Source organism: Geotrypetes seraphini, chromosome 5 (genome assembly GCF_902459505.1).
Source record: "Geotrypetes seraphini chromosome 5, aGeoSer1.1, whole genome shotgun sequence".
In the NCBI taxonomy this organism is placed as follows: Eukaryota; Metazoa; Chordata; class Amphibia; order Gymnophiona; family Dermophiidae; genus Geotrypetes; species Geotrypetes seraphini.
Genome location: NC_047088.1, coordinates 108128564 through 108145630, shown reverse-complemented (window position 1 = coordinate 108145630; position 17067 = coordinate 108128564). Strand labels below are relative to the sequence as shown.

The following is a 17067-nucleotide window of genomic DNA, read 5'->3' as shown; positions in this document are numbered from 1 at the left end:
TGTAACCCTTCTTCCATAACTCTTTTTGTAATCCGCTTTGAACCGAAAGGTAATGGCGGAATAGAAATCTGTAATGTAATGTAATAATCGCCCATTTCCATCGAAATAATTAATAGTAATAGTAGTTTGAAAGCTTCAGGATTTCTATTTTTTTATTTTTATTTTTTTGCAATTTATCATAAACTTCGGGATTTCTAACACTAGCACCCTGTAGTAGCTTTATATTTTATTTGTTTCCTCTACAGTGCATGCTGGTTCCTGTAGTTCTGCTGCTTACATGCATGCAAATTGAGGGGCTTGGCAGAAAATTTCCTACGGGCATAATGTAGTTTTATCATGAGATAGCAGGAAGATTTTAACCCTTACCGCAGACCACATAGGAAACTTTGCACCACCTGGGGCAGCGTAGAAAGGTTGGTTGAGAGGAGCTTTTCTCACTTTAACCTGACCATGCTGCCAGGGCAGGATTAATTCGTCGAGAGCCCCTAGGCACACAAGTCCACTGGGTCCCCTACCCCCGCAAACCCACCCTGCCCGCATTTATTTACCTATTTTCTTATTTACTTCTTTATTTCCACTTTATTTCTTTTATTTTAAAACTAGTGTTTAAGCCCGTTACATTAACTGGTGCTAGAGTAGATGTCTGTCTCTGTTTTTTTCTTTGTCTCTCTCTCCTTGGACGCTGTCTGTCTGTCATTCTTTCTCTCTGTGTCTCTCCCTGGCCCCCTGCCTGCCTGTATTTCTCTGTTGTGCCATGCCTGCCTGTCTCTCCATGGCCCCTTCTGTTTCCCCCCCCACCCAGAGCAAAGCATGATTGCTGTCTGCCCCCCAGCACACCCCTCCCCCCAAAGCAGCCCCCTTTCCCTCTCCCCCTGCCCACTGTTGTGTCATGCCTGCCTGCTCTGTGGCCCCCTTTTGTTTCCCCCCTCCAAGAACAAAGCATGATGTCTTCTCCCAACACACCCCTCCCCCCCAAGCAACCCCCTCTCCCCCTGACCCCTGTTGTGCCATGCCTGCCTGCTTCCTGGCCCCCTTCTGTTCCCCCCCTCCCAGAACAAAGCAAATTGATAAGGATCTGATTGTGGATATCCAAAAGTTTGGAAGGAAAGAGGAGGCTCTGCTGTTGGGAGATTTCAACCTGCCAGATGTGGACTGGAATGTTCCGTCAGCAGAATCGGAAAGCAGTAGGGAGATTGTGGATGCCTTTCAAGAGGCTCTGCTCAGACAAATGGTGACAGAACCCACAAGGGAAAAAGCAATATTGGATCTGGTCCTCACAAATGGAGAGAGTATCTCTAATGCTCGAGTGGATGCTCACCTAGGAAGTAGCGATCATCAAACGGTTTGGTTTGATATAACGGCTAAAATGGAGAGAGGCCGCACAATACTTAAAGTCCTAGATTTCAAACGTACGGACTTTAATGCAATGGGAGAGTACCTGAAGAAAGAGCTGTTAAGATGGGAGGACATAAGAGAAGTGGAAAGACAGTGGTCTAAGCTGAAAGAAGTGATAAAAATGGCTACGGACCTTTATGTGAAGAAAATCAATAAAAACAAGAGAAAAAGGAAGCCGATATGGTTTTCTAAACTAGTGGCAGAGAAAATAAAGACGAAAGAGTTGGCGTTCGTGAAATATAAAAAAACCCCAAGAAGAGGAGTGCAGAAAGGACTACAGGGTGAAACTGAAAGAAGCCAAGAGAGGGATACGTCTGGCGAAAGCACAGGCGGAAGAACAAATGGCTAAAAATGTAAAAAAGGGAGAGAAAAATTTTTTCAGATATATTAGTGAAAGGAGGAAGATGAAAAATGGAATTGCTAAACTAAAAGATGCTGGGAACCAATATGTGGAGAGTGATGAGGAAAAAGCAAATGTGCTAAACAAATACTTCTGTTCTGTGTTCACAGAAAAAAATCCTAGAGAAACTGAAGGTGGACAAAGCGATAGGACCAGACGGGATCCATCCCAGGATACTAAGGGAACTCAGAGAGGTTCTGGCGAGTCCTATTAAAGATTTGTTCAACAAATCTCTGGAGACGGGAATGATTCCTGGGGATTGGAGGAGAGCGGATGTGGTCTCTATTCATAAAAGTGGTCACAGGGATGAAGCAGGAAACTACAGGCCGGTGAGCCTCACTTCAGTTGTTGGAAAAATAATGGAAGTGTTGCTGAAAGAAAGGATAGTGTACTTCCTTGAATCTAATGGGTTACAGGATCTGAGGCAACATGGCTTTACAAAAGGTAAATCGTGCCAAACGAACCTGATTGAATTTTTTGATTGGGTGACCAGAGAGCTGGTTCGAGGACATATGCTAGATGTAATTTACTTAGATTTCAGCAAAGCCTTTTGATACAGTTCCTCATAGGAGGCTGTTGAACAAACTTGAAGGGCTGAAGTTAGGACCCAAAGTGGTGAACTGGGTTAGAAACTGGCTGTCGGACAGACCTCAGAGGGTGGTGGTTAATGGAAGTCGCTTGGAGGAAGGAAAGGTGAGTATTGGAGTCCCTCAGGGTTCGGTGCTGGGGCCAATCCTGTTCAATATGTTTGAGTGACATTGCTGAAGGGTTAGAAGTAAAAGTGTGCCTTTTTGCAGATGATACCAAGATTTGTAACAGAATAAACACCAAAGATGGAGTGGAAAATATAAAAAAGGATCTGGAAAAGTTAGAGGAATGTTCTAATGCCTGGCAACTAAAATTAAAAGCGAAGAAATGCAGAGTAATGCATTTGGGGATTAATAATCGGAAGGAACCGTATATGCTAGAAGGAGAGAAGCTGATATACACAGACGGAGAGAAGGACCTTGGGGTGATAGTGTCCGAAGATCTGAAGGCGAATAAACAGTGTGACAAGGCAGTGGATGCTGCCAGAAGGATGTTGGGCTGTATAAAGAGAGTCGTAGCCAGTAGAAGGAAGAAGATGTTGATGCCCCTGTACAGGTCATTGGTAAGGCCCCACTTGGGAGTATTGTGTTCAGTTTTGGAGACCGTATCTGGCGAAGTTATGTAAGAAGACTTGAAGCCAGAGGAGGGCGACGAAAATGAGAGAAGGCTTGAGCCAGAAGACGTATGAGGAGAGACTGGAAGCCCTGAATATGTATACCCTAGAGAAAAGGAGAGACAGGGGAGATATGATTCAGACGTTCAAATACTTGAAGGGTATTAACATAGAACATAATCTTTTCCAGAGAAAGGAAAATGGTAAAACCAGAGGACATAATTTGGGATGGGATGAACACAGAGGATCTAGAATCGGAAAATAATATTAAAAATTGAACTAAGGCCAGTACTAGGCAGACTTGCACGGTCTGTGTCTGTATATGGCCATTTGGTGGAGGATGGGCAGGGGAGGGCTATTAACGTAGAACATAATCTTTTCCAGAGAAAGGAAAATGGTAAAACCAGAGGACATAATTTGAGGTTGAGGGGTGGTAGATTCAAAGGCAATTTTAGGAAATTCTACTTTACGGAGAGGGTGGTGGATGCCTGGAATGCGCTCCCGAGAGAGGTGGTAGAGAGTAAAACTGTGACTGAGTTCAAAGAAGCGTGGTATGAACACAGGTCTAGAATCGGAAAATAATATTAAAAATTGAACTAAGGCCAGTACTGGGCAGACTTGCACAGTCTGTGTCTGTATATGGCCATTTGGTGGAGGATGGGCTGGGAGGGCTTCAATGTCTGGGAGGGTGTAGATGGGCTGGAGTAGATTTTAACAGAGATTTCGGCAGTAGGAATCCAAGCACAGTACCGGGTAGAGCTTTGGATTCTTGCCCAGAAATAGCTAAGAAGAAAAAATTAAAAAATTTAAATTGAATCAGGTTGGGCAGACTGGATGGACCATTCGGGTCTTTATCTGCCGTCATCTGCTATGTTACTATGCTTCGTGGCCCCCTTCTGTTCCCCACCCATCCAAGAACAAAGCATGATGTCTGACCCCCAGCACACCCCTCCCCCCAAAGCAGCCCCTTTTCCCCTGCCCCCTTTGTGCCATGCCCGCTCCTGTTGTGCATGCCTGTTCTTACCCTCCCTCCACCCTGGTTTCCTGTTGTCTTCTGGCCCACCGGCACGAACCACTGCTGCTCCTCTTCAAAGCAGCCAGTTCGACGACATTCCGCTCCCTGACGTCAATTCTGACGTAGGAGAGGAAGTTCCGGGCCAACAAGGCATTTCTCCTCATTCCATCCAGGCTGAGCCCCATCTCTCCTTGATCCAGCATTTCCCTTCTGTGTTTGTCAGAATTACCATTCCACCTATTTTCCAGCATCACCCTTCTTTGTGTCCATCTCACCTATATCCCTATCTCACCACTTTTTCAGAATCTTCATTTGTCTCTGTCCTTGTCTTTACCCCATGTTTACCATTTGCCCTTTCAATGTCTTTATCTCCCCCCCCCCCACACTTTTTCAGCATTACTTCTATGTCTCTATTTCACCTCCTCTTCATGTCCCCTCTGTATCTCTATCCTTATTCAGTAGATCCTGCTTACTCTTTCTCTTCTTTGTGTCACTATCTCCATTTTCAGCTTTCCCCCCTTTTCCTTTGTTACTGCACCCGGTAGCCAGAATCTTTCCACCCTCCCTCCACTCCAGCCCAGCCCAGTATGAAATATTTCCTTTTGTTTCCCTCCCCTCTCTCTTTCTCTCTCTCTTCTCCCCCTCACCCACGAGTCCTGCATCTGGCCCTCTCCCTTCTACCTGCACCTGGCAACACCCCCCTGCTCCGCGGCTCTCTTCAGCAACTCGTCAGCAGCGGTGATCAAGACAAGCTGCCGACATCGAGGCCTTCCCTCTACGAGTCCCGCCTTTGTGGAAAAAGGAAGTTGAAACAAGCGGGACTCGCAGAGGGTAGGCCCCGACGTCAGAAGCTTGTGTCGATCGCTGCTGCTGAGTTGCCGAAGAGAGCCGCGGAGCAGGGGGTGTGGCCGGAAGCAGGTAGAAGGGAGATAGGAAGGCTGTAGAAGCTCCGGAGCATGACACCGACCCAGGCCAGGATGATTTCTTTTTCAGGCTGCTGCTGCTGCTGCCGCTGCCACCCCCCACCCGAAATGACAAAAACAGCCTCATGCCCGCGTCGGCGTCTTTGACGTCGGGGAGAGGAAGGCTGATAGGCCCGGTAGATCGGGACGGCAACACGAGTCTATCACGGAGGCCGGGATGGGCTCTGCGATCGACTCATGTTGCCTTCCTGAACTACCGGTTGATCGTGATCGACGTGTTGGGCACCCCTGACTTAGAGCCATAGCGCATGAGAGAGACTCCCACGGGGATAAAAACAGCCTACCTAAATTCTGGCGATGCAGGCATGCAGCTTACAAGTCCGGCGTCGCGGCGGGAAATAGCCATGCTGAGCAGTGAGCTCAGCACGTACACAGATGAAAGCCTTGCTTGCTGATTGGTCCAGCGGCACGGCGCCGGACCAATCAGCAAGCAAGGCTTTCATCTGTGTACGTGCTGAGCTCACTGCTCAGCATGGCTATTTCCCGCCGCGACGCCGGACTTGTAAGCTGCATGCCTGCATCGCCAGAATTTAGGTAGGCTGTTTTCATCCCCGTGGGAGTCCCGTGGGCCAGGGGGGGTCCCCGTGGGAGTCCCGTGGGTCAGGGGGACATCCCCGTGGGAGTCCCGTGGGCCAGGGGGCGTCCCCGTGGGAGTCCCGTGGGCCAGGGGGGGAACCCGCGGGATCCCCGCGATCCCCGTTCCCGTGCAGACCTCTAGTGTTCACTAAGTTAAAGTGGGGCTTGAATCTTACTTTGCCGCTTCCTCCAGCTCTGGTGCTCATACTGATCAGGATAATTGCACACAAGCGTACTCGTAGCTACTCTAGGTTTGTAAAAATGAATAATGAAAATAATGCAAATGTTTTATAAAAGCAAAATTATTTTTTATTCATTATCAAAAATGATTAATCATAAGGTTAGTTGCATCATGAGAATTATTACAGAAGCCAAAAGCTGGCCTTGCTAGTAACAAATTCCAACGTTTTACCAGTTACACATCCATATACAGTGGTACCTTGGATTACGAGCATAATCCGTTCCAGGAGCATGCTCGTAATCCAAAATGCTCGTTTATCAAAGCGAGTTTCCCATAGGAAATAATGGAAACTCACTTTGATACGTTCCCCCCCCCGCGATCCGGCACCCCCTCCAACGTGATCCTGCACCCCCCCCCCCCCCTGACTTGATTGGGCACCCCCCGCCGCTTCTTACAGTCATCTGGGCACCGGCATGTCCTGTGCTTGGTGCAGGTGCTCAAAGATCGGCCTCCTCTTCTGCTGGGCAACCCCTGTCATTACTAATAGAAGCTTGTTATTAACAATGCCAGCATCTATTAGACTTGGAACTATCTAATTTATGTAAGCGAACTGGGGTCCAAAAAACTCTATGCAATAAAAAGAACCAAGTTTGTCTCGCAGAAGCTGACATCGTACATCTTATCCTCCAAGTCCATATTCGTGGCCATTGAGACGCAGTAATCTGTTGCTTTATCTCAATGCTCCAAATGTCACGAAGACCAGTTTTTGGTTTTTTATTCAAAAATCCAGATATCAGTTTATACCACTGAGTGGCCTGGTGCCCCAGAAAGTCCGTCTGAAACAAGATCGGCAAGCTATATTGATTTTAAGATTTTTCCATTCAGGGAACCCTTCCTGAATGGTCTGCTTCAACTGCAATCATCTATATTTTTGTGAATTATTAAGACTAAATTTATGTTGCAATCGTGAAAATTCAAGAAGCTTTCCATCAGATATTACATCGTCCAGAGTATGTATGCCCGCCTTCATCCAATGTTTCCAGATGGTCTTAAACCCGCCAATTTGAATCTTAGAGTTAAGCCATAGGACTGACAAGTGGACTTATGAATTGGAATGGGTGTTAAATTATTTTTATATTTTAATGTCTGCCACTTGTCTAGTAAAATCCTATTGTCCTTATATAATCTTGGAAACTTGATACTCAACACATGACTTAATCTCAGTGGAAACAGGAGTTGCCTTTCCAACCACAGCCAATCCAGAACATAAGAACATAAGCAGTGCCTCCGCCGGGTCAGACCATAGGTCCATCCTGCCCGGCAGTCCGCTCCCGCGGCGGCCCAAACAGGTCACGACCTGTCTGAATCACCAGAAGGGGCTCCCTTGCCACCTTGGTTTCTCATTGAAGTCCTATCTTCCCATCGTAGTCCTAACCCTCAGGTCTTGCACATGCACGACCTGTTGGGTTTCTATACTTATTACCTGGTTAGCTTTCTATACCTGTGTTACATCCCAGCACCTCTCTCAGTATCCCACGATCCCTTTATCCCTCAGGAATCCGTCCAATCCCTGTTTGAATCCCTGTACCGTACTCTGCCTGATCACTTTCTCCGGTAGCGCATTCCAAGTGTCCACGACCCTTTGGGTGAAAAAAAACTTCCTTGCATTTGTTTTGAACCTATCTCCCTTCAGTTTCTCCGAATGCCCCTTCGTACTTGTTGTCCCCTTCAGTCTGAAGAATCTGTCCCTATCCACCCTCTCTATGCCCCTCATGATCTTGAAGGTCTCTATCATATCTCCCCTGAGCCTCCTTTTTTCCAGAGAGAAGAGCCCTAGCCTATCCAACCTCTCGGCGTATGGGCAGTGTTCCAGCCCTTTTACCAGTTTCGTTGCTCTCCTTTGGACTCTCTCAAGTACCGCCATGTCCTTCTTGAGGTGTGGCGACCAATACTGAACGCAGTATTCCAGATGTGGACGCACCATCGCTCGATACAATGGTATGATGACTTCCCGCATCCTGGTTGTTATGCCCCTCTTTATGATGCCCAGCATCCTGTTGGCTTTTTTCGAGGCTGCTGCGCACTGTGCAGATGGCTTCAGTGATGCATCCACCAGCACACCCAAGTCTCTCTCAAGTCTGCTGTCTCCCAACAATGCCCCCCCCCCAATTTGTAGTTGAACAACGGGTTCTTTTTCCCTATATGAATGACCTTGCATTTTTCCACGTTAAAGCGCATTTGCCATTTGTTTGCCCAGTCTTCCAGCTTGTCCAGGTCCCTTTGCAGGTCGTCACACTCCTCCCTGGACCTAACTCTACCGCACAGTTTGGTATCGTCTGCAAATTTTATAACCTCGCACTTTGCCTCCTTTTTTTTTTTTTTTTTTTTAGGTGTGACATTCGCCAATTTCCAGTCCTCTGGTACCTCACCAGTTTTCAAGGATAGGTTGCAAACATGCTGGATTGTGCCCGCTATTTCTTGTCTTAGTTCCTTCAGAACCCTTGGGTGGATCCCGTCCGGGCCCGGTGATTTACCGCATTTTAACCTGTCTATCTGTTTGAGGACATCCTCCTTACTTACCTCTATGTGCTCCAATTTTTCGGCCTGTTCCCCACTCATGAGCTCCTCTGAGTCCGGTATATTAGATGTGTCTTCGCTCGTGAAAACCGACGAGAAGAACGTGTTCAACCTCTCAGCTACCTCTTTATCCTCCTTAATCACTCCCTTCCTATCCCCATCGTCCAACGGCTCCACCTCCTCTCTCGCTGGTCGCTTCCCCTTTACGTAACTGAAGAATGCCTTGAAGTTTTTCGCCTCCCTGGCCAGCCCCTCTTCGTATTCCCCTTTCGCTTTTCTAACCTCTTGGTGGCATTCCTTTTGGCATTTCCTGTGCGCCTGGTGATTTTCCTCCGTTGGGTCCTTTTTCCATCTCCGGAAGGATACTTTTTTGTCATTTATTGTCCTCTTTACTTCAGTTGACATCCAAACCGGGTCCTTTGATCGCTTGTTCTTGCAGCCTTTCCTGAAACTGGGGACGTACATTCTTTGTGCTTCCTGCAGGGTGTCCCTGAATAGGGTCCAGGCGCTTCCCACAGTCTCCATCCTAAAGATGTTTCTGAGCTTCCTCCCCACCATTTCCCTCATAGCAACATAGTTCCCTTTCTTGAAGTTGAGCGCAGTTGTTGCGGTCCTCCTTACTATGGGTGTCCCCCTTTCTAATGTGAATCTGATCGCGTTGTGATCACTGTTGCCTAGTGGTCCTCCCACTCCTACCCCTCTTGCAGGCCCCCCTAATCCGTTTAGGATGAGGTCAAGAGTAGCACCCCCTCGCGTCGGTTCTTTGACTAGTTGCTCCATGAAGCAGTCCCTCACAGCTTCTACAAATCCTGTTTCCCTAGTGCAGTTGGAGTGACCCGTACTCCAGTCTATTCTCGGGTAGTTGAAGTCCCCCATCACTGTTACACTTCCAGTCCTGCATTCCTGTCTCAATTCCGCTTCCAAGTCGTGTCCGACTCCTTCTGGCGTATCAGGTGGGCGATAGTACAGCCCCAGTTTTATGCCTGCACCCTTGTTTCCCGGCAATTTGACCCATAGCGATTCCAGCCCCTCTGCCTTCGTTGCCATATCCATCCCGACCGAGTGGATAGAGTCCTTTATATATAGTGCTATGCCTCCCCCCTTCTTGTGGGTCCTGTCCCTCCTGTAGAGCTTGTACCCCGGCAGCGCCACATCCCATTGATTTTCCTCTGTCCACCAGGTTTCTGCAATTCCAATTATATCTAGGTCCTCCCCCTTGGCCACGACTTTTAGTTCACCCATCTTGGCCATGAGGCTTCTTGCATTTGCGTATAAGCACCGCAGGTCCCGTAGGTCCCGTCATTTTTCCTCCACCTCTGCATTTACCTGGGCCGCCTGCCCTTGGATTTCGGGCAGTTCTCCCGTTCCCTGTGCTTCTGCTTTGCCCTCAGCCTTTACCCTCTTAGCTTTCAGCTTCCCCACATTCCCGCCACCCCACTTCCCCGCTTTTCCTCTGGGTTTTCTAGCCCTACCGGCCCCCTCCTGGGCTATCATCCCTTGAGCCTCTGTTTGATCCCCCTCGCCTTGTGGTACCTCTATATTGCCCTCAGCTTTCGCCCTCGTGCCACCCAGTCCCCCTGTGTCTCCATGCTCCTTAGTCTTCTCCCAGCAAGCTCCCTTTACCTGATGTTTCCCTCGCTGTCTGATCATAAGATCCTCCGGTCCCTCTGCTTCCTTCCTGCAGTCAGCCAGTTCAGCATCTGTTCTGGATACTGTTGTCCGAAGCGTCAACATCAGATCAGCTGTCGGCTTTCCCCCTCTCCTCAGTTTAAAGCCCTCTCGATCTCCTTCCTCACATTGGCTGCCAGTAGTCTAGTTCCCGCTGTGCTCAGGTGCAGGCCGTCCCGCCGGTAGAGCTTGCTCTTTCCCCAGAAGGACGTCCAGTTCCTCACAAAGTGGAAGCCCTCCTCCTGGTACCATCTCCTCAACCATGCATTCACAGCCTGGAGGTCTGCCTGCCTCTTTGCATCTGCTCTCGGTACAGGCAGGATCTCCGAGAATGCTATCCTCCGTGTGCTCCGCTTCAGCTTTCGTCCCAGGACCCTGAATTGGTCAGTCAGTGTGGCCTTGCTGAAGTTCCTCCGGCTCACATCATTCGTTCCGACGTGGATTATTACCGCAGTCTCCTCTGTCTCTGCTCCGTCCAGGATCCTCTCGATCCTATCAGTGATGTCTCGTGTCTTGGCCCCTGGGAGACAAGTCACTAGCCGGTCCTCCCTTCCTCCAGCTACGTGACTGTCTACCTCTCTCAAGATCGAGTCTCCCACCACAATAGCAGACTTCCCTTTCCTCAGCAACCTCCTCTGCCTCAGGTCCGTGTCCTTGGTGTAGTGCGGTGTCTCTCCCTCGGGGTCCCGGTGAGTCGCGGTCTCCTCCTCTTGCGTGGTTCCTCCGCTAGGTCCTTCCCCGGTGTTGCCTTGTGGATCCTGGGTCTCATCTGCCGACATCCGTCTGTGCAGCTGCTGGTCCCGTTCCTCCACCTTCCTATAGGCCTCCTCGATGAATCTCTCGAGGTCTCTCACCTGGTCCACAATGGGGCCTGCTCCATCTGTGTTCTGGGTTGACCAGCTCGTCTCCTCTGTGGTGCGCAGTCCCTCCAGTTCCTGGACCCTGACCCTCAATCTGCCGACCTCCATCCTCAGGCTTTCCAGTTCCTGACACCGACTGCATATGTACTCCCGCCTTCCCAAGGGGAGGTAGTCGTACATATTGCACTCTGTGCAGTATACCAGAAAGTACCTCTGGGATCCTGGGTCCTCCATCGCTCTCGTAAAGTGCTGGTGTGCTCCTGCTGATTGGAGCCTGTTATTTTGTTAGCTTCAGAATCCAAATGTCGTCACTGCAGGCGCCTCCTTCTCGGGTCGCCCAGACCTCGAGTTTGGAATTATGTACAGGTGCTGGGCTCCATGGTGGCGACTCTGGAGGTGGTTCCCTGGGCCCGGAGCCACATGAGGCCCTTACAGCAGTCTCTGCTTTCTCGCTGGTCCCCAGCTTCTCTGAACTACAATGTGCGTCTCCAGTGGAGTCCTCGAGCAGCTCGCAGCATGCGCTGGTGGCTCCAGGACTTGCATCTTTGGAGGGGCATGCCGTTGGCCACACCGGATTGGGTGGTAGTTACAATGGATGCCAGTCTGCGGGGCTGGGGAGCCCAGTGCATGCAGACGTCGGTGCAGGGAATGTGGTCTTCCCAGGAGGCTCAATGGCCCATAAACTTGCTGGAATTAAGAGCGATCCGGTTAGCGCTGCGGGCTTTTCAGGCCCTAGTTCACGACAGACCGACCAGGATCTTTTCGGACAGTGTCACGGCGGTCACGTATGTCAATCGTCAGGGGGGCACCCGGAGTCCGCAGTTAGCCGAAGAGGCAAGACATTTGTTTCGATGGGCAGAGGGGCATGTTCCGCTTCTGTCGGCGGCACACATTGCAGGGCACGAAAACGTGCAAGCGGACTTCCTCAGCAGAACTCTTCTCGATCCGGGAGAATGGGAGTTGTCGGCTCGAGCGTTCGGCCTGCTAGTCCATCGTTGGGGGTTGCCAGAGATGGATCTCATGGCCTCTTCCCGCAATGCGAAGGTGCCTCGGTTCTTCAGCAGACGCAAGGAACAGGGATCGGAGGGGGTGGACGCATTAGCTCTCCCGTGGCCTCCGAATTCCCTTCTGTATGTATTCCCGCCTTGGCCCATGATAGGGCGGGTGTTGTAACGCATCGCTCGCTTTCGAGGCAGAGTAATCCTGGTGGCTCCGGATTGGCCACGGCGGCCGTGGTACGCAGATCTGATGCTGCTGTCGGTAGGCGAGCAGGTAGCGTTCCAGGTAACTCCGGACTTGCTAACTCAGGGTCCAATATTGATGGAAGATCCGGGCCGCTTTGGTCTTACGGCCTGGCTATTGAAAGGTCAAGGCTGAAAAAGAAGGGCAATTCAGAACGGGTGATTTCCACCCTGCTTAAGGCTAAGAGGATTTCAACGTCAGCCTCCTATGCGAGGGTCTGGAGGATCTTTGAGGCATGGTGCGGAAGACACGGAATTGCGCCTTTCCATGCTTCTCTGCCGGCTATTCTTGCGTTCCTGCAGGAGGGCGTAGAGAAAGGGTTAGCATATAACTCTTTAAAGGTTCAGGTATCGGCCATTGCCTGTTACAGGGGCCGGGTGGCTCGCTCGGCTCTCGCGTCGCAGCCGGACGTGGTGCGTTTCCTCAAGGGGGTTCAACATATCCGGCCGCCGGTTAAGCGAATTTGTCCAACTTGGAACCTTAAGCTCGTCCTTGGGAAATTGCAGGGGGCACCTTTTGAGCCCCTGTCAGCGGCCACTTTGAAAGATGTCACACTAAAAACAGTATTTTTGGTGGCGATGGCTTCAGCAAGGCGAGTATCGGAGCTGCAAGCGCTTTCTTGCAGGGAACCCTTTTTGCGTTTCTCGGAGACTGGGGTGACGGTGCGTACGGTGCCGTCCTTCCTGCCTAAGGTTATTTCGTCCTTTCATGTGAACCAGAGTTTGTTCCTGCCATCCTTCATGAAGGAGGATTGGGGGAAGCGATTTTTGTCGGTACGGCTACTGGATGTCCGCCGTATGCTTCTCCATTATTTGGAGGTGACGAATGATTTTCGCCGGTCGGACCATCTCTTTGTCGCGTTCGCGGGTAAAAACAAAGGGATGGCGGCGTCTAAAGCGTCCATTGCGCGTTGGGTCAAGGACACTATTGCTTCGGCGTATGTGTTGTCAGGGAAGAAGGTACCGGAGCACCTTCATGCTCATTCCACTCGGGCTTTGGCTACATCTTGGGCGGAGTCCGGGGGGATGTCATTAGAGGAGATTTGCCGGGCGGCCACTTGGTCGTCAGGGAATACTTTTTCAAAGCATTATCGGTTAGATGTAGCGGCCCGTTCAGAGGCGAGTTTTGGCGCTGCAGTGCTGGCAGAGGCGGCATTGGCGTCCCACCCAGTTTGAGTTTGCTTTGCTACATCCCACTAGTCTCTGGATTCATCTGCTGCTTTGCTATGGAAGGTAAAATTATGGTCATACCTGTTAATTTTCTTTCCTTTAGAAGCAGCAGATGAATCCAGAGCCCCTCCCCAAGTGCACGGGCTGTGTGTAGGGTGTTTAGGTCATTGGGTTAGCCGGGGCTATGGTTGGTAAGTGTATTATTTCATGACTGAAAAAAAAAAAAAAAAAGAGAAAATATCAATGGTATTCAGAAGAGAAAGACACATTTTTTACTGGAATGGAGTTTTGTGGCTGCTCATTCTCCTTTCGGGATGCTTGGGCAAAGTGCATAACTGAATCAACAGAAGGAACACCAGGCTTTAAGGCCAACTGTTAATCAGTTCTCTATCTCCACCTGCTGGTCGATGTGAGCTATACCCACTAGTCTCTGGATTCATCTGCTGCTTCTAAAGGAAAGAAAATTAACAGGTATGACCATAATTTTACCTTCCTCATCATTTTCCACATTGCAGTTCTCAACATCTTTCAGACATACAATTCTGTTTATAGGCATGTCATCTGTCTTTACATTTCTAACCATTTTTCTTCTGCTTTCGTTTGGCAGCTCCATTTTTCTCTTTGATTATTTTAGTTTTTTATCTGGTGTTTTCTGTGTTACTCTTCTTGTGTTATATATTTCTTATCTAATCTAGTATTTATGAGTCGCTCTATACCTTACTAGGTTCAAGGCGACGTACAAGTCAAAGGAGAGGCAGATAGCTGCGTGGAGTATAAGGCTTTCATTGCAGTTATAGCATTTTCTACCTTTAATTTTTCAACCATTTGTTTACAGAACCATATTTGGTTTCCTTTTTGTCTTGCTTTTGTTCATGTTCCATCTTTATAGCCATTCTGCTTGGACTACTGTCAGTTATTCCATGGGATTTCCCATTTTACTAAAGTCAGCATATTTGAAATCTAGGACTTTGGATTTGGTGTGTGTGTTCTGTTTTAGCTCTTTATGAAACCATACTGCATGATGACCACTAGGAGTCAGATGGGCACCCAGTCTAATATTATGTAGATGCACTAGATCCAGCACCGCCAACACAGATTGCTTATTACCCAGTTCTCGGTCTTGTGTATTGCACACTGAGTCATAGTTCAATGCATTATTTACCTGCATTGCATACTAGGATCTAAAGTCTTGTTTATTTACTGTTTGTTTGTTTGTTTTTTGCAGTCTAAGGTTCATAAAGCCAGAATTTGCGTTTGGTAAGTAAATTGTAGAATTTAAAAAGAACACTTCTGCAGGTCCAGGAGAAGTGTATCTCCAACACTTAGGGGTCCTTTTATCAAGCTGCGGTAGGGGTTTAATGCGCGTAATACCGTGCATTAAACCGCCTGCTGTGCTAGCTGCTAATGTCTGCATTGAGCAGGCGTTAGTTTTTTAGCCGGCCACGGAGGTTAGTGCGTGATGAAATGTCCGATGCGCTAACCCCACTAGCGAGGCTTGATAAAAGGACCCCTTAGTGATCTTACACATTTCTAAAAGTTGTTGTCTTTTGCTGAGAAAGGCTATGAGTTACTTTTTAATTTTATTCCTTTTCAGGCGGGACCTCAATATGCAGCAGATGGAAGTAATAGGGAAAGCGCAAACTGGAGAAGAGCTGAAACGGTATGTGACATTCAGAATAAGCCAAGGGGAGGAAAAAGGAGAAAAATTCCACAAATTGTGTAAAACAGAATAAAAAATAGGGAGGCTCCAATGGACAACCAATACATCAAAAGAAGTTCAGAGGTAAAATATCAGTTTATTGATGTATGCACAGAGGCAGATGAATATAGACTCAACACAGAGCCTTAAGTCAGTAAGCTGTCCACTGAGCAGACCTATGGTTTAGTATTGAAGCCACTGTCAATTTTGTTAACTCTTATATATGTCCTTATGTACCTCTGATGTAAGAAATTCAGTGTATCTGATTATCCCTTAATGAGTTGATGTGAATCTGTCAGACATTATGTTAGTAACACTAGGGGCTCCTTTTACAAAGGTGCACTAGCGTTTTTTGCGCACGCAAATACATGTGATAGCCGGAAAAAAATGCTTAAAAGGAGGCGGTAGCGGCTAGCGCACGCGGAATTTTAGCGCACACTTAAACCGCTAGTGCACCTTTGTAAAAGGAGCCTTAGATGCTGACTCACTTTAAACCAATATTCCCCATATATGTTTTTTTATTTAAAATTTGATATACCGCTTCTGCATTTTACTACCTAAGCGGTTTACATTGAATCAAATTAAAATGAAATTAGGTACTTGAGAAAAACTACCCTATCAAAGAAATAGAAAATAGAAATAATGAAAGAAGATAAAAAATTGCAAATAAAATAAAACAAATTTAAGAGATAGAAAAGTCTCTGAAGCGGCCTGATAGCAAACAGTCCTATTTTAGTGCAGGTCTTAATACAACTCCCAGCACAGCACACTTCACAGATCCGTCAGTGGCAGAGCTTGAGAGCATCAAAGAAATTAACATTTCTAAAACATATCCACTAAAACTGTTATATGAAATAAATAAATCCAAATCAGTACAAATTAATGCAGATTGCGGTCCCCATTTCATTATTCAATTCGGGAGAGCCAATTGAAAAAAAATGTGCTTTTAGATGGCTCTTAAAATTTTGAAATTATTCTTCCTTCCTTAACTCTACTGGTAAATTGTTCCACAATATTGGAACTAAGTAGAAAAATGGTGAGCCTTTGAAATATGGGGAACAGCTACTTTATTGTCATTTAAAGATCTCAACCAGCGACTATAGAAGCTTTACTGATTATAGAAGACAAACTGAAAGACCACATGAAATCTGGAGAATTCCTAAACCATTTGATCCTTTTACTCTTTCAACGATAGCACTTATGAAAAATTATTTTTGTTTTCAACAAACTTTCTATTTAGAAGCTAAAGGCACTGCTATGGGGGCCTCTATAGAAATATAGAAACATGATAGCAGATAAGGCTAAATGGTTCATCCTGCCCATCCACAGAATCCATTATCTCCTCCTCTCCCTAAGAGATCCCACCTATCTGTCCCATGCTTTCTTGAATTTAGAAACAGACTTCGTCTCCACCACCTCTACTGGGAGACTACTCCAACATCTACCGCCCTTTCTGTAAAAAAAAAAAAAAAAAAAAGTATTTCCTTAGATTTCTCCTGAGGCTATCGCCTATTCCCTCTCATTCCAGAACTTCTTCAAAATGAAAAAGATTTGCCTCATGCGCATTTATGCAATGTAAGTATTTAAACATCTCTCATATATCCCCTCTCCCACATTTCCTCCAAAGTATACAGATTGAGATCTTTAAGTCTGTCCCCGTACACCTTTTTTTTTTTGTTCAAAATTTTTTTATTAAGTTTGGTATATAAAGTACAATAAATGTTAACAAGGCAAGAAACATGCAGGCTGCACCAATGCAAAGAGTCAAGAAATTATCTACATAATGTGATACAGCAGGCAGTGTTTCACTTCCGGCTCACCACACAATTGTTTCCCACATATTCACCTTTATAGGACCCCCAGGGACCCCTGAAGAAGACTTTTTGTTGAAGTGCGGACCATATTGGGTCCTGTATCCCTAGCGGACTAGGTCCTTTAAGGCTTTTATGTGGATGATTTATGGTTATGTGGATGATTTCAGTGTACCTTTGGAACTTTGACACTTTCAAATAAAATCCATTTAGGAACATCGTCACTCCACAGAGTTTTTTTGGTTTTCTATGGATTTTCTTCTTTGTGGATATTTTGGGGTCAACTCCTT

General features: G+C 47.4%; 1 protein-coding gene across 1 annotated transcript in view; it reads left to right on the top strand.

The window, feature by feature from the left end:
- Window positions 1–17067, top strand: part of CCDC189 (coiled-coil domain containing 189) — an 89875-nt gene that overhangs the window by 1059 nt on the left and 71749 nt on the right. Inside the window, exons 2-3 of the mRNA XM_033945512.1 lie at window positions 14493–14524; window positions 14862–14927. Coding sequence (XP_033801403.1) covers window positions 14493–14524; window positions 14862–14927 — 98 coding nt within the window. The remainder of the gene's footprint in view (window positions 1–14492; window positions 14525–14861; window positions 14928–17067) is intronic.